Genomic DNA, 24,477 nt, shown 5'->3' on the forward strand with positions numbered 1-24,477 from the left:
TTTAGCTTTAGCTTTCTCAAATTGCAAAATGGAGACATTACTACTTACTCTGGATTTAAGTGAGGATGAGACATAAAGAATGTGAAATCATAATGCTTCCACACCACAAAGTTCCATGTGAATGCCCATGAGGACCACATACATTATCCAGGTTACCAATTTCACAAGTTTATAATATATTCAACAAAAACTATGTTGAGCAGATCTTAACGACTTGAGTCTTTTCAAAAGGCTGAGATGCAGAAGAGCCAGCCACTTCACAGCCACTCCCCTCTTTTTCAGAGTACAGTAACTCATACTTCATCTCTACTTACATCAGGCACACACTTCCAGGTTCAGAGTGGGTAGAAAAGTACACGTGAGTGGCAGCTATGAGAGACATAATGCCACACCTGGCAGGATGTGTTCCATAAGGGCGAAGTGATCAATCTCCCTTGGACTCACTAAGAAAATGTTTTCCAAACCCTATCCCAGCTGATGTTGGATGTGAGACCTGTCTGTTCTCAAATGGTTGTTGGAACTTCCTTCTGAGGTGCTGGTGATCTATTTTTAAGAAGGAAATATTTCTATCTTGGATGTGGTGTACTGGTATTTTCATCACGTTGCATTTCCATCTCCTTATATTGACACATCTAATAGGAATGCTAGTTAAATCCTTCTTAGTGGGACACCAGATAATTTTACCTATTAATTAAGGGTTCTTTAAAAAAAAAAAAAAGTCAGCATTTAAATGAGCAATATTTTACTTGGATTTTGGAGCAAGAACACTGTAATAAACGTATCTTTTTTTCTGCTGGCTAGGTAGAAAGAAGGCCAGCTGTTCTAACTGCCAACAAAAACCACGAGACACATCGTGCTTTTGCTGCTATCGAAAAGGTCTTTTGATTCTTTTGCTTTCCCAGCAAAGTCCACATTCCTGAAGGAATATACTCTTAAATAAACTATAAAAAAAAATGCCTACTTTAAACTTCTAGTTAATAAGAATAAGGTAAGTGTACTCTTGTACAAGTAGAAAAAGGTATTGCTTACCTGGCTGGCTCCTTTATTGGTGCCCATCTGCAGACTAATTGTGGTCTGGTCAAAAGGTTTGTCAGTTTGCATTTTGGGGTCATAAAGGTGCCTCCTAGTCCCATAAGCTGTCATACCTGCCTGGCTGGCACATTTGTTGGTTCCCATCTTTTAAGTTAAAAGTAAAATTGCACAAATTATCAGATGTCAACAATATACACAACACAAACAAAACTTTCCACGCTACTAAAAAGACAGAAGGGGCACAACTGACAAGTTACTGAGCTGAGGCTCCAGCCAACTCTTCCATGTGTTTACAAACAAATTTCAAGTGCAAACTTTAAAAAGAAAATTTTAAAGAAATTCACTATAGATAAAACCTCATACATAGCAGAATTAAACACACTTTAACAGGTGGACTGACACACTAAAAGTCATTACAGTGGCAGAATAATTTCCTCTGCTACTGTTTCCCCAGATAACCAAATTAAGAGGTACCAGCTTTGGTTATTTAAACAGAAGCAATCCTAGGCCAAGCAATATGCTGTTCTACTCCAGGAATGTTTTACATAAAATGTGAAAGCAAATGCCAGCTGTTTTCTCTGGGAGCTTGACAAGGACTTCTTTCAGTTTCAAAATCACCAACATTTTCGCCAGAAAGGAACCACATTTTATTCCTGCAACTCCCGTGTCCTTGGACAGAGCTGGAGAAAGGTGGAATGAGGAATCTGAACTCAGCAAAGTTCAGGGAAACAGTAATTAACTTTTCTTCCCCACTGAGAACAGTATGGCTTCAGGACCAACCATTACACCCTGTTCCACTGGTTAGGGACACTTTTCTGATGTTGGATCTTTTTTCTTTAAAAATAAGATGAAAGAAAATCTTTATTACTAAATATAAAATCTGTTCATTGAAGACAATTCAGAAAACATATATAAGCAAAAAGGAGAGGGAAAAAATCATTGTGATCCCACCATCCATTCACTGTCAACATTTGTGACTATCCTTTTAGCTTTTTAACCTATGTGTCTATGTATATATCTATAGATGCACATACACATATACAAATACATACGAAAACATGTGCAGTTTTCATTTTAAAACTCCATGCTGACCACAGTATTTGATGATCTGATTTTTTTTCCCCATAACCTATCTTTTCAAACTCTAGTGTAAAATTTTACATTACACTTTGCTTTTATGGAGTTGTAATTCAACCAACTGACTATTATTCTGAAATGTAGGTTTCCAGTTTCTCGCCACCGATACAATTTTGTACTGTGCAAAAACAAATCTAACTTGCACAGACTCAGTCCAGAAAGGGGCACTGTGTCCAGCAGGTATGGTGGCTTTTGGAGAGTAAAGCCAACAGCATGTAGGGCGTTAGCAATGGCGTTTCCATGACACTCTCCAGGGTAACAATGAAGAGAAGGAAAACATCTGAACTACGTATTTCAGAAGAATTTAAACTGACAAATTCTAACAGGGCTTGGCTGCTATATCATGATTTGGTATTGTAAATAAGTGACTTTGGCACTAAGGTTGTGTAAAAATGCCTCATTTGGTCAATAACATTAAGGAATTTATAAAGTACATTTCTGGCTGGGTGTGGTAGCTCACACCTGTAATCTCAGCACTTTAGGAGGCCAAGGCGGGCGGATCACCTGAGGTCAGGAGTTCAAGACCAGCCTGGCCAACATCGTGAAACCCTATCTCTACCAAAAATACAAAACTTAGCCAGGCATAATGGCTCATGCCTATAATCCCAGCTACTTGGGAGGCTGAGGCAGGAGAATTGTTCAAACCCAGGAGGTGGAGGTTGCAGTGAGCCGAGATTGCGCCACTGCACTCCAGCCTGGGCGACAGAGCGAGACTCTGTCTCAACAACAACAAAAAAAGCTAAAATAAAAAATTTAAAAGTGCATTTTTCTTTAAAAAATATAGACAATATGATTCAATTAAAAATTTTCATTTCCTGGGGAAATAACTGTCAAGTCAGGTGGTATACCTGAGGTTTCCTCTAAAAATGATCATTGTCTTATGGGCTTTAAATAGATATAAATTGTATAAACTATACCCACTCCCCAAGTACTATAGCACTTCCATCTATTCTTCACTTAGGAGAGGCTTAATATTTTGCATGGTGAGAATTAATCATATTGAATAAGTAACTGAATAAGCAACACCACATTACTTACCTGCAGACCAATTACACTTTGGCCAGCTTTTAATTTTCCTTCATCAAAACGTCTTGTTTGTTTTTCTGCATACTTAACTCCAATGTCAATGGTTGTATGGAATCCTTTTGTTTTAGCCTAGACAGAAACATGCACACTAACTGAAAAGGCCAACAGAGTTTCACAGAAGGAACAACAAAGAAATGATATGGTATAGACGAAGGGGCTCAAACTAGAGATAAAAAATATTTAAGGCTGTTCAGTGATATACTGCATCATTTGAAATGTGACTGTTCTAAGTAAGCTATCTAGTACGAGGCAGCTGATGTCAGCAGCCTTTCCACAAAGCTAATAATTACAGAAGAGACAGGCCCCGCCCCACCTGGTCTGCACCCCCATGAAACAGCAATGATGCAATTCATCACCAACGTGGTGGGAATCTGTTAACCAGCCATTAAAGACATGTACGTACCAGACCTGCTAGAGCCACCAGAGTAGTCTGAACCTGCGTCATGTTTCCATTCTCAAAAAGATCATTTGCTTCGAATATGTCATGTGGCTTCATACCATAAGCCTGAATAGCTTTAATAAAGTTGCCAATATTCTCCAACTATAAAGAAGAAGAGTTTTATAACTTCTGGAGCTAAATATTGACATTCATAATTTCTAAGAATTCTAAGTCTTCATAACTAGTTACAAGATGCCGCCCAGAAAGCTGTCTGACAAGGATTCAACCAAATACATGCTAAGCACGGCTCTCTCTGGAACAGGAAAGAGCAAGAAGAGAGCGTCTCTCTCACTGTGGGGCACATCATGGTCTTCATATTTTTAAGCGGTTACGTGTTTTCAGTTTTTGCGGGCAACAGCTTCCTTATATATTTTAAAAGGATTCTGCATCAGAGCTATCCAGGCCTGGAATTTTATTTGTCAAAAGGTATATAATTACTCATACTAATAAATAACTCATTATGTGTTTTCATTTTAATTTCAGAATAAATTTGTGGTTACTAAATACTCATTCTCTCATATCTCAAAACACATGTTCAAGACCAGTAAGTATCCCATTTTCCTTACTCATACACATTCATGAACTAAGGTTATGTCTGATACACTGTTCTGCAGTCCACTGTCAGTTATGTAGAATGCCTTGTTTTTTCCCTTATCCTTAAGGTCTGGGTTGCATTTCTCTGTGTAAGCTGTGTCAAGTCCTTTCTGAATGTACACAGACTAAATACAGGAAAACTTCTAAGCTAAACATAATAATTACAGAACTAGTTCAATAAGTAATATGGAACCATTAAAAAAGGGCAAAAAATTAAATATGCACAAATTTCTGCTACATCTATATAAAAACTGTAATCAAAAAGTTTAAAAAAACCACACAAAACCAAAAAACCAAACCTGAAATCAAGTTTCCACTACATAAAATGCAACCAACTAGAACCAGAGGTGGTTAGTTTGGCTGTTACCTGAGGCCAGTTCAGTGAGGACTCGTTGACCTTCTTCACTGAGCCTGGCTGTAGCTTGTTTATAAGTCTGAAAAGAAAAATATGAGAGACATCTTATTTACTAGTCACACAAAAACAAGGATTGAAATATCAAGTTGCTCCTTTAACATCAGTAAGGGAAAGCATTAAATATATCTGTAGAATATCAAGGTCTGACACCCTGGGCTGAGAAGGAGAGTAAGAGAGAAGGCCATGGAAAGAACTGGAAGAGCGGAAACTGACTCTGGAGGGCTGTAACTCACTCGCAGAGGATGATGCCATCCTTTAAGCCCAGCTGGAAGTTGGTGCCAATGCTCATGCCTGTCACCTCTTCTATCCAATTGCGAAGATCTTCTTCTGCTTGATGATCATACTTGGAAGCAATCTGAAATACAAGTTAACTCACTTTAGAAGAATTTCACGAAAGCACCAGAAACTGCCGACTCACAACGTGCTCTGCTTTCACTATCCATTAAGACCACAGCTGTGAAGTGCAGTAAATGACACTCAATAGAGCTCAATGGCAAACTTAACCGTTACAACTTCAGTAACTAATAACAAATTTTTGGTGAAGACAGTGTCATACGAAATTTTGAACAGCACACGGAGAGGCTGGGACTGACAAGGAGAGAACATCCATCAAGAGACATCAAGAAGGGGAGAGGATTCTGACACATGCAGTTATTTTACAGAGTATCTCACACCTCGCCAATACGTAACATTCCAATAGTTTTGTTGACTGGGAAGTTCTGGTATTTGCCTTCTGTTCTGCCAAATACACACTACATACTACACACACACACACACACTTAGTACTAATTATTGTACAATATTTAAATTCTGTTTATGTAGTCTCTATTCTATTAGACTTCTTACAAGAAGGAAAAGCATCTAGTTCAGATTCTTAGTATCTAGAATTGAACCTGACACCCAAACATCTGATAAAACGAAAAGAAAGTTGAACTTTTTACTTGCAGAATTCAAAAATAAAGGCCAACTTACCAACACAAATGCTACGCTATTATACATGATAAAACTACTAAACATAAGTTTTGAAAGATCCCTTTTTAGTAAGACCACAGACCTCAATTTAAAATAATTGAAAAAATAAAATTTAAGCAAAATATTGTGAAAAAAATCACATGCCCAAGTTCTTAAGCTATCGGTGTCCTGGAGTCTCCTTAAAGGGGCTGGTCAATCAGGGTTATGGAGAACACAGCTCAGGCAGGCGCAGTGGCTCACACCTGTAATCTCGGCATTTGGGGACTGAGCTGGGTGGATCTCTGGAGCTCAGGAGTTCAAGACTAGCCTGAGCACCATTGACAGACATCGTCTCTACTAAAAATAAAAAATTCAGCTGGGCTTGATGGTGCATGCCTGTCATCCCAGTGACTTGGAAGGCCGAGGTAGGAAGATCACTTGAGCCCACGAGATCGAGCCTACAGTGAGCCATGATCATGCCACTGCACTCCAGCCTGGGCAACAGAGTGAGACCCTGTCTCCCGCCCCACCGCCAAAAAAATAACCCACAGCTGGGAAGAAGGAAAGATCCAGTGTCATTCGTCTTCTCATTGAGCACAGGTGAAAATGCCAAGTATACATAGGAAATGCCCAGGAGATAGAGATCATGAGCTTGGGAATCAATTACATTGTTGGAAATGGGAATGAAGGTAGAAATGTCTGCTGTGTCCATAAGACATAGGGAGGGTTAATCACGGCAAGAAATGAAATGACATCTTCACATTTTAGTCACAAAGAGGTCCCGCAAGTTCCAGTCCACACCACTCACGGAGGAACCAAGCACAACCGTGGGAAACGCCCCAGAGTCCTAGTGCCAGAGCATACAGGCCTGCGGGCTGCATTCAGGTCCTTTCCGAGAGAGAGAGCCTGACCACCAGGATCAGGACAGACATTTACGAACCTGGCCAGCTTACCTGAAGTCACCCAACAGTGAAAACCAACGCTGAGTCTTAAAAAACACAGACTCAAAGTGTCACACTTGATCACAGTTCCTTTTTGTGTCTATCAAAAGCCACAACAGCCTTTAACTTCTCAAGGTAGGAAAAACATCCCGTTTCCCAGGTCAAGTAAGTGGAAAGGTCTACGTTCCAGGTCCCCCTCTTGAAGGCTCACTGTGCACCTGAGCCTGAGGGATCCCCTGGCACATAATCAGACTACTCCTGGGCTGTTTTCAGGGACTCTCTTCCCCTCCCCGCCATGCCAAAGCATGAAGCTTCTGCTTTGACTGAGAGAGGGCAAATGATTTCACTAAATTACGGTGGCATTAGGGAGATGGCAGTTCTTGATCCTTTGCACCCTTTACCCAAGTTGGAGAAATGGCTCTACAGCTTTGACAGAATAATGGATAACTGATTTAAATTGCAGATTTATTTACCCAGAATTACAAATGAAAATCCAGTAAGTTTATATTTTCATATTAAGACGACTGTGCAATGTTCCATGGATCAAGTATGGCATGGAGGTTAGTTTATAAAAGACAGTCTTAAATACAATTTGTTCCCAGGCTAGTCTCAAACTCTTGGTCTCACGTGATCCTCCCGCATCAGCCTCCCAAAGTGCTGAGATTACAGGGTCCAGCCACCACCCCCAGCCTCCATTACTCCTATTATACCTTATTATACCTTAGATAAATATTCTAGGATAATATATCTCCTCCAACACATCAAATAGACCCATGTTTTATGGCACTTTTAGAAAATAAAAGCAAACATTAAATTGGTAGACACATTTTTTTTTTTTTTTTTTTTTGAGATGGAGTCTTGCTCTGTCGCCCAGGCTGGAGTGCAGTGGCGTGAACTCGGTGTACTGCAACCTCCACCTCCTGGGTTCAAGCAATTCTCCTACCTCAGCCTCCCAAGTAGCTGGGATTACAGGCACACACCACCATGCCTGGCTAATTTTCGTATTTTTAGTAGAGATGGGGTTTCACCATGTTGGTCAGGCTGGTCTCGAACTCCTTACCTCAGGTGATCCGCCTGCCTCGACCTCCCAAAGTGCTGAGATTAAAGGCGTGAGCCACTGTGTCCAGCCGGTAGACACATTTTTTAAAGTCTTGACTATATTTTCACACTGGGGTCTTGTTCTGGGTGGCTAGAAAAATAAATCCTCGCTATATAAATTGGAAGTGGTGGTATGAAAGGGGATAGGCAAAGAAGAAAAGGAGAAAAGAGTACTCCTCAAGCATTAACTATGGAAAGCACATTCTAATTGTAAGGTGACTTTTTTTTCCCAAAAGTGAAGGTGTTCTCAACTAGGAGATATATTTTGATCAATCTGAAGAAAAACATAATATACTAGGGTGAGAGGAGTTCTGTCTTGGCACCACGCCTGGCTCCATCTATCTTTGCTATTGGCCCTGGGTTAGTTTCTCTAACTTCTCTTGATCCAAGAGGAAGTCTGAACTGGATGACTGCACTAGGTCCTTTCCTACTCTCAGCTGTCTACACAACTTTGTCAAATAATAAAAAACTGAAGAAGTATTTTCTCTTGTTTCTTCAAATGTAGAGAAAAATTATGTTAGAGTAGTTTAGGGTATTTCACAGGATGGTGATGGTGATGGTAATTTTCATACCAAATGACACCAATTATTATTTAAGCAGAAAAACATTAAAAGCATATTTATGTGTCCATTGTTAAAAATGTGTCCAACAGATTTGGTGCCATGCCCCAAACCACGAAGTGATTACAGACCTAACTTGAAATAGCCTAGTAGATCCCAGTAAGAAGTTTTCATCTTCTCTGCTGACAGTTCTGGTCAAGGAAGTGATGAGATAGAAAAATCAAGCACTGGAGTCAGATGGACCTCAGTTCAAATCCTGGCTCTGCCAATGAGTGGTTGTAGGGGGGAGCTCTGGACAGGTGATGCTGTCCTTGAGACTTACCATATGACCATGTGCACAAAAGAAATTCGTAAGTACATGTATGCAAAACTCAAAGCCCCATATGATCCATTAAAAATTAAAACTAGGAATGCAGCCACATCAAATAACTGTTGGTTTGGGCTCAGGGTTTCCTTTCAGTAAAGGAGCAACGGGATTCTTCTATCCAAATACTGCGAATATGTTTCTAGTAAGTGAGCTTTATGCAGTCAGGCCAGCTAAACAGCATTATCTTTTAAAATCAAGGAACTGAGAGCAATTTTTAAAAGTAATCTTTGGCCAATAAAAATGATTTATTATTTTCATCTAAAAAGCTTCAATTTCTGAACATCTGGCAGAAAACCACTTACATTTTCTTTCTCTCAACAAAAGAAAGTTAGCTTAAAATAATTGCTTAAACTTACCTTATTAATACTTCATGGAAATTTCACTCTAATTTACTTAAAAATTACTCTTCCTGGCCGGGCGCGGTAGCTCACGCCTGTAATCCCAGCATTTTGGGAGGGCGACAGGGGGGATCATGAGGTCAGGAGATCGAGAAGACCATCCTGGCTAACACGGTGAAACCCCGTCTCTACTAAAAATACAAAAAATTAGCCGGGCGTGGTGGCAGGCACCAGTAGTCCCAGATTCTCGGGAGGTTGAGGCAGGAGAATGGCGTGAACCCTGGAGGCGGAGCTTGCAGTGAGCCGAGATCGCGCCACTGCACTCCAGCCTGGGCAATAGAGCAAGACTCCATCTCAAAAATAAAAAATAAATAAATAAATAAAAATTACTCTTCGAAGTTGTTGATAAATATCAAGATTTATTTTCTTGGCCTTCCCAAGCTGCTTTCACAGACTTTCTGCCTGGCTCTTTCAAATCCACAGCAGCCCCTCTCTTTATATGCCCGCCCTTCCTTTCTTAAACACGCACAAATTCTCCAAGCAGTACCTGGCAGCCTTCTTTGCATCAAGGCGCACATGCAAATGATCCAGGGGCCGATGAGAATCCTGTCTGGGCACACCTGCTGAAGGCTCCTCCCCGAAGCTCTCCAACATCACTCTTGCCAGATACAATCAACATGTGAAGAAAATGAAGACCAAGAAAAAAGCCTCCTGGGGCATTGGGTACAGCTGATCCTCCTCCCTGCATTCAGCGCTCGACCTGCTCTGCTCTGGCTCCTCCAACAACTTCACGTGCTCTTCATCTTCCTGTGCCTGAGGTCCAGGGCTCATCCCGTGGTGGTGGTGGTGGCGGCTTTAGCCCTTAGAGCTTCCCTCGGCTCTATCTTCAGGACAGCTAAGAGCACCATTGTGGAGTCACCCTTCAGTTCAAATGCAGGTCAGTCCTTTCTTTTTTCATGACCTTTCTTTAGCCCTCACTTTCTTTTATAATTCTAAAACATTAATTGGTTTGTTGTTGTTGTTTGTTTTTTTTGAAAAACGGGTCTCGCTCTGTCACCCAGGCTGAAGTGCCATGGCGCGATCTCGGCTCACTGCAACCTCTGCCTCCCGGGTTCAAGCGATTCTCCTGCCTCAACCTCCCGAGGAGTTGGGATTATAGGTGCCCACCACCACGCCCAGCTAATTTTTGTATTTTTAGTAGAGACAGGGTTTCGCCATGTTGGTCAGGCTGGTCTTGAACTCCTGACTTCAGGTGATCTGCCCACCTCAGTCTCCCAAAGTGCTGGGATTACAGGCATGAGCCACCGCGCCCAGCCAATTCTAAAATAATAATTGTTTTGTTTTAAGTTAGGCCAGGTCAGGCATAGTGGCTCACAACTGTTAATCCTGGCACTTTGGGAGGCTGAGGCAGGAGGACCCCTTGGGTCCAGGAGTTTGAGACCAGCCAGGGCAATATAGGGAGACCTTATCTCTATTTAAAAAAAAAAAATTAGGCCAGGTAGGTGGCTCATGCCTATAATCCCAGCACTTTGGGAGGAGGCCAAGGCAGGAGGACTGCTTGAAGTCAGGAGTTCAGGATGCAGTAACTGATGATCATGTCACTGCACTACAGCCTGGGTGGCACAGTGAGACTCTGTCTTTAAAAAAATAAATAAATGATATGCAAGTATGTAGCACATGCATTCTCCACAGGGGTGGCAGGGTCCCAAAGGGGTGAAAAGTGCTTCTTGTGGTAGATGGTGAAAAAAATCTTAGACAATACAAACACTGAGGACTCTCCAAAGCTCAACCCTACCCAACAAAATCTTACTCCTTTGTACTAAATCTGGCAGGGGATAGGAGGTAACTAGGAACAGTGTCTAAAACAACTCTTGGAGAAAGCGATCATGAAAACAAGGTTAAGAAACACTGAGATACACTAAAATGTACAAGTCTCTCTCCCCCAAGTTACACTCCATTCCCAGAAGGAAGGGCCTATACTTCAGCCAATATTTCTTCCAGCCCACATGCACACGTATCACATATCACTATTAATCATATATCCAAGAGCTCTGGGCTAAGACCGCCTTCAGAAACACAACCCCGAGGGCCTATGCGTGCTAACAGTGAAGGGAGACACTAGAGCAGATACAAGCCTACCAGCTGCTGGGAAACAGCCATGCCCCTCCCTGGCTCTGAGATTTGAGAAGCTTCCCCCTCAGAACCCTCAGAAAGGGAGACAGAGTAAAGGGAGACCTAGCTCCAAAAAGCACCTCCACAGCTGATCCAAAAGCTCGATTCCTGCGCTGTTGAATGGTACTTCTCGGTGTACACCGAGAATGTTCAGCTCAAGTGCAATTTGGAAAAAAGGTGGGGGCGCACCTGCCATGAGGTAGAGTGACGATATTCACGTACAAGAACAGTCCGATGCCCCCCTTACACCCAGGACATTCCAGAATCTACTAAAGAGTGAAGACTGCTTGTTTCTCACATGGATTCCTTCTCATGATGTATTATCATCACAGAGCTTGTTCAAACCTGGAAGCAGACAATTCCAGGTTATTGTCCCTGGTGATTACAACAATCTCCCTAATTTCAGCTGTGTCTGACTTCTCACTAGGCTCCCTGTTTTGAGCCACTAGAATAATACTGCATTACTCCAAACTCTCTAAGTAAATTTGTATTCAACATTAGCTTCTGTTTTTCAAGTGTTCCCTGTGTTCCTTAGATTCTTCTTTCGTCTTCTTTCTCCATGAATCCTTCTTTCTGTCCTTCATCTAAATGGCTAGTTCATACCAGGCACAGTTCAAAGGCAAAGTCCCTGTCCTAAAAGCTTACATTCTAGCAGAAAGAGACAAATATTAAATAAGGTGTGTTAAAGAGTTCACAAAAATATATACAAAATGGGGCGTTTAAAATACAGAGAGAGAACAATAGGGGCTACCTCGGTCCTAAAATAGGAACAAAATAGATTTCCATCTCAAATATCAAGATTCCTCCTCTCCTTCCTTCTCACTATCACTTGCCATTCTTGGTATCCATGCAAGGACAATGAACAGGCTTCAACATTTTTTATCTGCCCTAAGTCTCTCCGCAATGAATCCTAGAAACATGTACTGCAGATCACAGATTTTCAAGTCAAACTTCAAAACCCTGTGTTCCCAATTCCAGTGTGACCTCGGTAAGTAAATGAACCCAGGTCACCCCATTTCTTGTGGGTAGACTCTTTCCTTCCAGGGCCACTGTGAGGATGAAGCCTGTTTAATAGGAACGGAACCCACTGCAATACCTGACACACATCAGCATGTACGCCCTCCAATTTTATCAGCTTGAGGTACAGAGCGTTCTATTAACCAAACCCCAATGCAACTTGTTCAGTCCATTGTTTTCAATAGCAAAGAAAATCCCACTGCAGACAGGCTCACCTGGGGTGCCAGCCTTCACCACTGTCCACTCCCTCTACCACTCTTCCTAAGGCTAGTTCCTGCCTCTCTGTCTTTGCTAAAGCTCTTCTCTCTGCTTAGAATGTGTTTGCATCCCAAATTCTCATTCTTTTTCAGATTGTTGCTGACAAAAAAGATAAAGGAACTATTTTACAAAATCAGGCACGTATCTTATGGAGGATAGGAGTTGGATTTCTAGATAAAAACATTTTACATTTGGGACAGTGATGTCAAGATAGAATGCATGCTTTTCTTGAGGTCACCACAGAATCTAAGACTCATTCCATGGTATGAACGTGCTCCAGATTTGATGTGGAAGAAGTAGACATTTGAAAGCTGTGGAAAATCATGCTCGCCCCAGGTAAACAGGAGTTAAGTCCAGGAGCATTTTAAAGCCAGGTCCTCCTCTCAGAGGTCCAACTGTATCTTCAGATCAAGGTATCAGCATATGGCACCAACTAGCACAAATTTTTTGCCTCCAAATGTCTATAATCAGGTACATACAAAAACATTATGACTCAATATACAAATACTGTGAGACTGACAAGAAATTAAAGCTTTAAAAATAACTAGGATGGGTGCAGTGGCTCACACCAGCAATTTGGGAGACCAACACTGGAAGATCACTTGAGTCCAGGAGTTTGAGGCTAGCCTGGGCAACATAGTGAGACCCTGTCTCACTATGGCACACACCTGTGGTCCCAGCAACTTGGGAGGCTGAGGTGGGAGGATCACTTGAGCCTGGGAAGTCAAGGCTGCAGTGAGCTGAGATCGTGCTACTATCACTCCAGCCTGAGCAATAGATGGAGACCCTGTCTCAAAAAAATATAAATAAGCCAGGCGCAGTGGCTCATGCCTGTAATCCCAGCACTTTGGGAGGCCAAGGCAGACGGATCACCTGAGGTCAGGACTTCGAGATCAGCCTGGCTAACATGGTGAAACCCCGTTTCTACTAACAATACAAAAAATTAGCTGGGCGTGGTGGCACACGCCCGTAGCGCCTGTAATCTCAGCTACTGAGGCAGGAGAATCGCTTGTGCGCAGGAGGCGGAGGTTTTTGCAGTGAGCCAAGATCACGCCACTGCACTCCAGCTTGGGCAACAAGAGTGAAACTCCGTCTCAAAAAAAAAATTTTATATATATATATATACACATAAAATTAAAGAGGAGCTGGTCCAGTGCCTAAAGCAAAGAGTATAGAAAGATGCAGAGCAAACAGAATGTCAATTTTGTCTTCTCTGTCTAGAAAATGACCTTTAGACCGTAAAGCTTAGAACACACATAGTTTAAAGTGGATTTTTGAAAGTTCAAATCTAAACAAGGAGGGAACAAGTATAGACACTGGATTCTCAGAAGAATCTAGACTCAGAAACAACAAGTAACAAAGAAGTGCATATCAAGCAGCTCACTATGAGAGAAGCTTTGGCAAACGGTAGTAACAGGAACCTAGAGAGAGGCCTGCTCCCTCCCCATCCCCACCCAGAGGGCAAGGATCTATTACTGGCTGAAGAGCCTGGCAGGTGCCCTTCCTAGAGTGGACTCTTGGGGAGAGAGTGTGCAAGCACTCAGGGGGAAGGGCAGCCATCACCAGGGCTGCATGGACACACAGGCATGTCCAAGAACACCTGCCCATGTCCCCTCCTGGAGGGGAGGACAGGCTCTTGTTCATTTTAGTACCCCTCATGCCCATGCCTGATACATAGTAGGCACTCAATCCATGATTCTTCACCCACTGACAGGATTACCAGCCTAGGGAAATGCCTAAGATTTAAATATCTATCTTGTTTCAGAAAGGCATCTGCATTTGAATGTCACTGCCTTTTATGGGCGTCACGTCTCCTTGATCTGCCAATCTGGTAATCTTAGATGGCCCACTAGGGATATAACTGCATTACTTTCTGATAAAAGTTCCTTATGTCTAGGGCACTCCTGAAGTCCAGTTTAGTAACCCTTGAAGTAGGGTACAGTCAGAAGGAACACCGTGCCCACTGTGCTGATTATGTCATGGCGAAGAAACTCATGGTGATGTGTACCTCAATGTTTGGATTTAGATGTGTTCTCTTCTGTTTTGGTCATTAATGATTTGGAAACTACTGGGCATACTTATTAAGGAAACTGGGAATCAGAAGGCTCTTTCTTACATTAATACGCAGTTTATTCAAAATCTATGTAAACTCCTGCCCCAAAGTTTTAGAACTAGTAATGTTTACTCAGTGAGTTGAGTGAGTTAAAAAGCCAACACTATCTTGGTCTGCACAGTTATACAATTCTTTATAAAATCGTATTGCTTTTTGTTTAAATCAAAACAGCCCCATGAGGTAACTAAGGAAAGCATTATTTATAAGAAACGGTGCACATGGGAGTTCATGTGAGCCATAAACCTCCCAGAGTGATCACCACCATACTTTATAGATAGGAAAAGTTCATTTGACGAAGCAAGGATTAGAATCTTTCCTCTACACAGAGTTACCTTGTCTACCTCGCCAAGTGATTCTGTTGGTTAAAACAGAAGGAGCTAAAGCTTTGTAATCAAAGGAAGTCAGTTAACAACCCCAGTGTACTCTGGTAGGTTAAACCATATCTGTAGCAATACTACGATCAATTCTGAGTGATGCATTCTGAAAGGTGACAATGATAAGCTGACATCAGTTACTAGAAGGAGTAAACTAGGTGGTGAAAGGATTAGAAAAACCAAATACAGCCTACTATGAGAAACTGGCTAGCCAGGAGTGGCTACATATGACCTGGAAGTTCAGGAGAGGCAGGTTAGCTCCCATCTAAATATTTAGATGGAAGTTATATAGAAGAGTGAGCTGATTTATTCTGAGTGACACACAGAGGACAGACCAGGAAAATATACGTAGAAATTCCCAAGAGACGGGCAAGAAGCACACAGGCATGGAAAAATACCATGTTTTGAGTGCCAATGAAGCACAGGCAGGAAGAGATGACCTCCAAGAAAGCTTGTTGGAGAACATTCTCTCACTGGGAAGGAGGCCAGCCGGGTCTTGAATTTTAGAGATCTGTAGAGATTTTGCTGAAAGGGGATCTTAGCTGAAGCCCCACAGGTCAAAGAGGTGAAAACAGAGATGTTCCTCAAGTGTTTGTTTTCTTTGTCTCACCACTAGAATATGTAAGAGTCTAACAAACTCATTCCCGCATTTGTAGGTATCGGCTCTTTGCCACTCTCCAGATTATCAAGCACTGTCTCTTCAGCAGGACCTCTAGGTGCCTCCAAAATAACCCTTGAGTCAGGAGCATGGGTAACACTGAAGAGCTGTCATTTGTCTTTCCATAACGACAAGGCACATGACATGTTTGCAACTTTTCTGTAGTTTCAGAATGTACACTCACTCCTCGTCAACTCTTCAACAAGCCTGCTCCACAGGACGAGCCTCACAGTCTACTGTGACTCCAGGAAGGCAAGAAATCCACCTCAACATCATTGTTCCAAAAGTTCGCTGTATTGTTCTGAGAAGGAACTGGTCTCAACCAGCCTGGGGATCATCTCACAGATCACTGATCACACTCATCTCCATGTTCCCATCTGCCAACCCCAAAACTGAGTCAAAACACGACGCGGCTCCTTTACTGAGAGTTATTGTTGGCACAAGGCATGAAAGCGGGCCAAGGAGAAAAGGGATCTCAGCCCTTTGGGTCAGCCTTAGTAAATCTGGAACTCCTCCTGGAGTCTAGATCCAGGTCTAGATCTCAGATTGCAAATGTTGTTTTGCTTACTACAATGGAGTCTGTCCATTTGAGAAAGGTGGCTTTACACAACCAGCTATGAACAGAGAGGAAACATCTAATTTTAAACATGGGATAGATGCTGATGGAATCTTACAGATATGTTAACTGTGCAAAAGAGCACCATTTTTTCCCCAATGAAAATGAGAAAATATGACATTTCCGTTAAAAAGTAGGATAGAATTTCCCATTTTCTTTTTTCTTTTTCTTTTTTTTTTTTTTTTTTGAGACAGTCTTCCTCTGTCACCCAGGCTGGAGTGCAGTGGCATGATCATAGCTCACTGAAGCCTCAACCTCCCAGGCTCAAGCGATCCTTCCGCCTCAGCCTCCCAAGTAGCTAGGACTACAGGCATGTGCCACCACAGCTACTTTTTTAAAAAATGTTTTGTAGAGATGGGGTCTCCCTATGTTGCCCAGGCTGGTCCCATATCCTTCTTTTAAAAATATTCATACTGTGCCTTATGAAATAGCATACAAAGATATTTTGTACTTTTTGAGACCCTAAGTAAAAAGCCATTAGGTTCATTTTGCTTTTAATGAGGATGTGTGAAAAAAAGATGAAGTCAGAGGGAAGGCTCAAACACCTGCATGCCACCAGGTCCTACACAGGTAACACCCAAAGATAGGTTGGATGCAAACTGAAGTCCAAGCTTCTTAAACACCAAGACAAAGAGGGACATAATCAACTACAAGATTCAGAGTTCCTCTAAAAGGAAGTCAGTCTGAACATGGTTTTCCCTTTCCAGTCCTGAAGTCTGCAAGGATCTTATGATGAGGTCACAGGGGACCCTTCACATCGACAGTAAAGGTAAACTCCATATTTTACATCACTGTAATGCAATCTGAGAGCATGGATGAGGGAATATAAGTTCCCCTGAAAGCATTACATCTTCCATCAGAGTGCTATGCCCCAACACAAAGGTCTCTTGGAGATTATACAGTAAAGGCTTGCTACAGACAACCAGGCTCTAACAAAATAAACCCAACTTCCCATCCCTTCCAGATCAAGGGCCAATGGAAAGAGGAGAGTGAGCCAGCGCCCAGGCTCCAAAGGGACAGCCCAATCAGCAGTGCACTCACAGGCAGGGCTCAGCCTGGGCCATCTCTTCCCATTCCTGCTCCCTTCCCCATCAGACATCAGTGGCCCCAGCATAATAAGGTCAGGAGCAAAGTAACACCCCTACTTCTGATGAAAAGATGACCTCTCCGCATCAGTGCTGCATTTTCATGGTCCTCTTCCCTTCCCCTTCCCAGCTGGGCCCCTTCTCTTCCCACTGACCCTCCTGCCCTTCTGCTTTGCCCCCACCCACCATCTGTTTTGGGCTATTGCTTTTACTTGGTTCATCAAGGGGCACAGGCTACCCCGTCTTCCCTGAAATGGCAAATCTTTGATTGAACCTGCTGCCAGCCTCATACAATGTCCTGTTTCTCATTTATTTCATGCCAAGCCTGCCCATTTCCTCACTTAGTATTCTCTCCTAACCCCTGGAAATTTGCTCTACCAACGATCTCTCAAAAGATCATCAGTGCAGCCTAGGCAACACAGTAAAACCCTGTCTTTACAAAAAATACAAAAAACCAGCCAGGCATGGTAGTGCACGCCTGTAGTCCCAGCTACTTGGGAGGCTGAGGCAGGAGGATTGCTTGAGCCCAGGAGGTCAGGGCTGCAGTGAGCCAAGATCACGCCATTGCACTCCAAACTGGGGGGAAACGGGGGAGGGGAGTTGCAGGGAGTGGGGAATAGAGGAAGATCCTGTCTCAAAAAAAAAAAAAAGATCATCAGTGACTTCTCAGTAGCCAAATTCAGTCATCTGGATGTCTGGATGTCTGGAGATGACGGTCTCCAGTCATCCTCTGGGCCTGTCTGTAGCACCTAGTATTTTCCAGGCGGGCCCTCTAATCTCTCCTCCTCCAGCTTCTTGTTAAAGGACTTTATACTGGGACTTCTTGTTCTGGTCTGCCCTCTCCCGGCTCAGTACCCTCTCTTCTTGAAAGATGTCAATTCTCCCTGAGCTCTGGCCTCAGATTAAAATGGTTAGGAGCAAGGACTCTAGAAGCAGAATGCTTGGATTAGAAGCCCATTTCCACCATGCACCAAGTTTCCTCTGCTTCAGTTTTCTTCCCTGCCAACCAGAGATCATTAACAGCACTTACATCAGAAGGTTACTGGGAAAAATCAATGAGTTAATTCACATAAGTTGTAAGAACTCAATAAATGTCAACACTTATCCTTCCATCTATGCTTTGCTGGCCATTCCAATCAAGATACTGGAAAGATCTCCTCCTTTGAATTCAATATATCATTAAAAACCACTTACTTGACATGATTTGATAGCCATTTTGATATCATTTTAATGCTACCTAAAGCTTCCTGGGTTTTTTGTTTGTTTTTGAGATGGAATTTTGCTCTTGTTGCACAGGCTGGATTGCAATGGTGCAATCTCGGCTCACTGCAACCTCTGCCTCCCAGGTTCAAGCGATTCTCCTGCCTCAGCCTCCTGAGTAGCTGAGATTACAGGCATGCACCACCATGCCCGGATAATTTTGTATTTTTAGAAGAGATTTCTCTATGTTGGTCAGGCTGGTCTCGAACTCCCGACCTCAAGTGATCCGCCCACCTCAGCCTCCCAAAGTGTTAGAGTTACAGGCGTGAGCCAAATGCCTGGCCAAGCTTCCTGTTTAAAAAGCTATTATCAAATAATTTGTGAAAGAGATGCCCTCATCCCATCCCACTGCCAACTCCCACCTGAGTCTGCTGGGGATGAGGGATGGAGTAGGGATTACAGATGTCAGTGACTCATGACTTGGTAATAAAGAAACTAAAACAAGTTACTTTTTTCTTAACATCAAAAGATCCTCCTCCTCTTTCTTACCATTGGTAGGAACTAATTTTTTTTGGAGAGCAATTTGGTAATACCTGAATACATTTAAATGTTAGGTCAAAAGTTACACACTTTTCTACACAGGTACTTTTAAAGGAAATATCTACCAGTAGGGAAGCAGTGAATAATCAGTGGAAACCCATACCACAGACTATAATTCAGTTTTCAAAATGGTTGAACAATATTCAAAGCAGTACAAGCAGTTAGGGTAGGGGTAAGGTATACAGGATACTTTCACTTATTTACTCTTCTATTTTGGAACTGTTTGCATAAAGAGACGTGGTTCTCATAAGAAAGGAAGATGGCACCCTGAGGTAGATGTACTGTCTTCATGCAGAGATGACTTGTCCAAAGGTTGTGGGCTCAGCAGGGATTTAGACCCAGATCTGGCTCCAAGTCTAAGTCTTTTCCATCACTGGATGCTCCCCCATCCCTACTCCACAACCAAGCTGAGAGACAGGAACTCTCTGTACTATACACAGCCTTAGCACAGCAACTATGCTATCTGCCTGAAGATGCTTAGACTCTGGCTTAACATAAAGTCCTTTTAACTCATGAAGATGTGACAATATATCCACATGTACCCACCACCAATATCATCGTATAGGACTAATGCACATGAATATATTGCCCAGCTGTAGAAAGGACTAATTGGGCCGGGCACAGTGGCTCATGCCTGTAATCCCAGCACTTTGGGAGGCCAAGGCAGGCAGATCACCTGAGGTCAGGAGTTCGAGTGCAGCCTGGCCAACATAGTGAAACCCCGTCTGTACCAAAAATACAAAAAATTAGCCAGGCAGGGTGGCACAGGCCTGTAGTCCCAACTATCCAGGAGGCTGAGGCAAGAGAATCACTTGAACCCAAGAGGCAGAGGTTACAATGAACTGAGATCACACCACAGTACTCCATCCAGCCTGGGTGACAAAGTGAGACTGTCTAAAAAAAAAAAAAAAAAGAAAAAAAGAAAAGAAAAAAGTCAGCAGCGGGTGGGAGGAATTGATTTAAACAAGCCCATAGGAATCCTTAGTTCCAAAGGGCGTTGCCAGCACAGTTCAAAAGTTCATAATAAGGCCAGGTGCCGTGGCTCACACCTGTAATCCCAACACTTTGGGAGGCTGAGATGGGTGGATCACTTAAGGTCAGGAGTTTGAGACCCACTTGGGCAACATGGTGAAACCCCATCTCTACTAAAAATACAAAAATTAGCCGGGCATGGTGGCGTGCACCTGTAATCCCAGCTACTCAGGAGGCTGAGGCAGGAGAATTGCGTGAACCCAGGAGGTAGAGGTTGCAGTGAGCCAAGATCGCGCCACTGTACTCCAGCCCAGGTGACAGAGCAAGACTGTCAAGCAAAAAAAAATTCGTAAGATATTTAGCAGAGCTATTTTAGACTAAAAACACTTTTACTCTCCCACTGGCCCATATAAAGACTAACCTTCTGCCACAGGCATGTTTTTGAAGGTGATGTAAGACCGACTACAGGAAAGGGTATCACTAAAGAAGAAAAAGAAGCAGGGGAAAGCCCAGAGAGGAAGAAACCTTGAAATGAAAATCTGGCTGGCAAAGAATGCGTGTTTGTGTGTGTAAGCGGGAACAGGTGGGGATGGGGTTTTTTAAAAATACAATATCCGCTGGCCGGGCGCGGTGGCTCACGCCTGTAATCCCAGCACTTTGGGAGGCCGAGACGGGTGGATCATGAGGTCAGGAGATCGAGACCATCCTGGCTAACACGGTGAAACCCCGTCTCTACTAAAAAAATACAAAAAAAAAAAACTAGCCGGGCGAGGTGGCGGTGCCTGTAGTCCCAGCTACTTGGGAGGCTGAGGCAGGAGAATGGCGGGAACCCGGGAGACGGAGCTTGCAGTGAGCGGAGATCCGGCCACTGCCTCCAGCCTGGGTGACAGAGCAAGACTCCGTCTCAAAAAAAAAAAAAAAAAAAAAAAAAAAATACAATACCCAAGTCTTTGAAGAAAGATAAGGAAAATCCAGAAACAAATGCATCCCAGTATTCAGAGTAGAGAATGGGACCATTCAGGGGAAGGCAGCTAGCCATAGGTGACTCCAAAGAGCAGCCCTAGGATTCCAGCTCAGCTGCTAAGGGCCAAGGACCACAGCAAGCTCACAAGATGATGCCTAATGTACGTATAATTTCTATACTTGATTAGAAGCATAATATGATTGCTGTTGCTATTTTTGCATTCGAAGTAGAATCACATGTTTGAATTAACCAACAGCATGACAGAGACTTGCTACACATGGTATTGATTGTTTTCTCTCCTATTTCCTCCCACAAGAAACAAAAGGAGACAGGGAAATGTGCACTAATGAAGTACACACTATCCATTCGTAGAGCCTGGGTAACATTAAGGGTGAGAAGCTGCAGATAATGGAGAAAGATCAGTGTCCAAACATTTGGCAGTGGAGGCGGGAAGAAGCAATGATGAAGCCATAGCCCGCCCAGTGTGGCCACTCCACAGCTACAGTTCCCTGGAAAATTCTCCAGGAGAGGGGAAATAACCATAAATGCTTAGGTTACAACTCACCCAGAAGAGTCCTTCGAAGCACAAAAGGCCTCCTCTTTTCTCTGCATTCATGCCTCCAATTCCCTGGCCTTCCCACTGCAGACACAGCACCCAACAGTCACGCCCACACCCTGAACTTTCCTGGTCCCTCCCTACCTTGTGGGGGAAAACTAGGAATTAGTCTTCTCCACTCAAGGACTTGCTTCACACAGGTCTAGGTAGAGACTTCATAAGAACACATAAACTCAAAGCCTCCAGATTCAAGCAAGCCAAATTCAAACACTTGAAGGAAAATATGTTAACCAGCCAGTTGTGGAGGAATACAAGCCCTGTCTGAAACCAAGAAAGGAAAGATGTATCTTATTTAAAAGGAATCAACCTCTTAGAAAAAGCAGAATACAACCACGCCCAGTAAGCAAGACCTCCAGCTCTACAGAGAAGTCCTCAGCCCCAAGGGCAACGTGGACAGAATGGTGCAGATCTACAGACCTGGTGCTTTCACGGCGGAAACGCCTCACAGGCTGCCTGGGGGTGGAGTCCTGGATAAGGACTCTGGGGCAGATCACATTCCTGACACAGAAATGAAACACAGTAGTATTGCTTGGTGTCATGGTCCCCTACCCACCAGAAATCTCAGGCAGATACAAACAGATTCATGAATGAATATTAAAGTTCTAGAAATAATACCAACATCCCGAAGGGAAAAGCAGCTCAGAACACAAGACTGAGCCTAATTAGCAGAGAACCAGTCTCCAAATGAAAAACCATGGCTAAAATTTACATAATGTGGGCTTTTGATTCCAGGCATTATTCTAAACACTTTACATGGATTATCTATATTATTTCTCCCAACAACCCTATAAAGATGAGCATCATGATAGCCTCATTTTACAGACAAGACAGGCAGGTTAAGTCGCTTGCCAAAGTTCACAGTAAGATGCAGAACCAGGAATCCAACCCAGTTCCCACAGTCCATGTTCTTAACCACTAAGCTCTACTTTCCCTCTGACAAGAACCTTGTATGACAGGTATGGGGAAGTCTTCAAGTTCAAAAGGGTTCACATGGCCATAGGTTTTTGTAAAACTTAAAAGATATTTATATATTTTCCATAATGAGGACCCCAAAATTATATAAACTTCGTCCCCACAAACAACCTGGATCTACCTATGAGTTCCAAGAATCCTTAACAAAAATCTGAGTGTATAAGTACACATGAATAACAGTTAAGAGCCCATTTGGGCTATAAAATAAGTTCAGAGTTAAGGAGAGCGAATGCACAAGGTATATGCTACAGGAGGGTAATGCCTAGATTTACATGGAACTTGCCAACAAATTCTAAGGACAAGCTTTCTCCAACTACCACCTAGTTTCACTGAGAAAGAAAATGCAGGGCTGGGCACAGTTGCTCACACCTGTAATCCCAGCTCTTTGGGAGACCAAGGCAGGTGTATCTCTTGAGGTCAGGAGTTTGAGACCAGCCTGGCCAACATGGTGAAACCCCAACTCTACTAAGAATACAAAAATTAGTCAGCTGTGGTGGCAGGTGCCTGTAATTCCAGCTACTCGGGAAGCTAAGCCAGGAGAATTGCTTGAACCTGGGAGGTGGAAGTTGCAGTGAGCTGAGATCGCACGACTGCACTCCAGCCTGGGCAGTAGAGGGAGACTCCAACTCAAAAAAATTAAAAAGAGAGCGAATAAAATGCATTTCCTCACTCTCCTGAATACAATGGTAATGATGGGTGAAAAACCAAAACCATCCAATTGTGCTTACTTTTTTTATGCTGCAGATCAGATTCTTTATGGCTTTAAGAATACACTGTTGAAGAGGGAAAGGAGGCAGGAAACACTAACCCTCATGTCCCAACCTGGAAGGGAAACAGGCATAGGAAAAAAAAAAGCCTATACCTCTGTTGATGGTAGTATTAGCAATGTCATCATTGTCAAGATTGTTTCTGAAATCTAAAAGAGTGGCTAGAGACAGAACAATTTCCACAAATGTTAGACTAAAAAATCAGTGAGCCTGATAATAATCCTTGTTAAAACTCCAGAGTAAATAAGGCTGAGCATTTTAAAGAGGAAGCATAGTACCTCTTGTCGCTTCAGCGAAGTGTATCTTATTTATCTGTTTTGGTCAAGACAGGAAAACAAAAACTAAAGCAGACCAACGGCAATGGCTGGTTCGTACCAGGAGCAGAGTCCTTGGCCCGACTGAATGGCCCCTTCTCCAGCAGTATTCAGGAAATGCAGGCACTGGGCAAATCCTTGCAGAGGACACCTCTACCATTCCTAACTTGGAAGTCTAAGAGCCCCGTCAAAATATCTATCTTAAGAGATAATCCCAAAATCAGCAGCAAAGATGAAAAATTTCAATGTAATGTTAACTATTTAACTACTTAAGAAAAACAGGGTTAGGAATGGTGGCTCACACCTGTAATCCCAGTGCTTTAACAGGCCAAGGCAGTAGGATCACTTGAGGCCAGGAGTTCAAGAACCAACCTGGGCAACATAGTGAGATAAAAAAATAAAATAGTTTTTAGAATATTTTCTTTTTAACCACATCCTTCAAAATCATCACACTGTACTACAGAATTATCTTAGACTACAGAGTTAATTTCTAACTTCTTATGTCTAGAGGTAGCAAAATCTATTCCCGATGAATACATTCATTAAATCAACAAATATTCAAATATTTATTGAGCACAAGCTATGTGCCAAACTATATTCTAAAATATCGATCTTGAGACACACCCGCGAATAAGACAGCTTTATCTCTGGTGGGAAGAGACAGATAATAAGCAAACAAAAAAATATTTTAATTAAAAACCAATTTCTGAACTTTCAAGATTAAAAAGAAAAAAGCTAAGCCCACCAACACATTTTTACCAAGATTCTGGTGCTCTACCAGCAAGACAAGGCAACCCACCTTCGGGTATAATTGACAGCTG

The 24,477-nt window shown here is 42.7% G+C and overlaps 1 protein-coding gene across 2 annotated transcripts in view; it reads right to left on the minus strand.

Moving 5' to 3' along the window:
- The window catches only part of CNN3 (calponin 3), a 30,533-nt gene that overhangs the window by 1,387 nt on the left and 4,669 nt on the right, over positions 1 to 24,477 (minus strand). For both annotated transcript variants that reach the window (XM_009213299.4, XM_003892230.4), the window contains exons 2-6: positions 4,937 to 5,058; positions 4,656 to 4,722; positions 3,659 to 3,796; positions 3,208 to 3,324; positions 1,030 to 1,176 (exon numbers count right to left, since the gene is read on the minus strand). In XM_009213299.4, coding sequence (XP_009211563.1) covers positions 1,030 to 1,176; positions 3,208 to 3,324; positions 3,659 to 3,796; positions 4,656 to 4,722; positions 4,937 to 4,992 — 525 coding nt within the window. In that variant the 5' untranslated portion in view covers positions 4,993 to 5,058. The remainder of the gene's footprint in view (positions 1 to 1,029; positions 1,177 to 3,207; positions 3,325 to 3,658; positions 3,797 to 4,655; positions 4,723 to 4,936; positions 5,059 to 24,477) is intronic.

The sequence above is a fragment of the Papio anubis genome, chromosome 1 (genome assembly GCF_008728515.1).
Source record: "Papio anubis isolate 15944 chromosome 1, Panubis1.0, whole genome shotgun sequence".
Classification (NCBI taxonomy): Eukaryota; Metazoa; Chordata; class Mammalia; order Primates; family Cercopithecidae; genus Papio; species Papio anubis.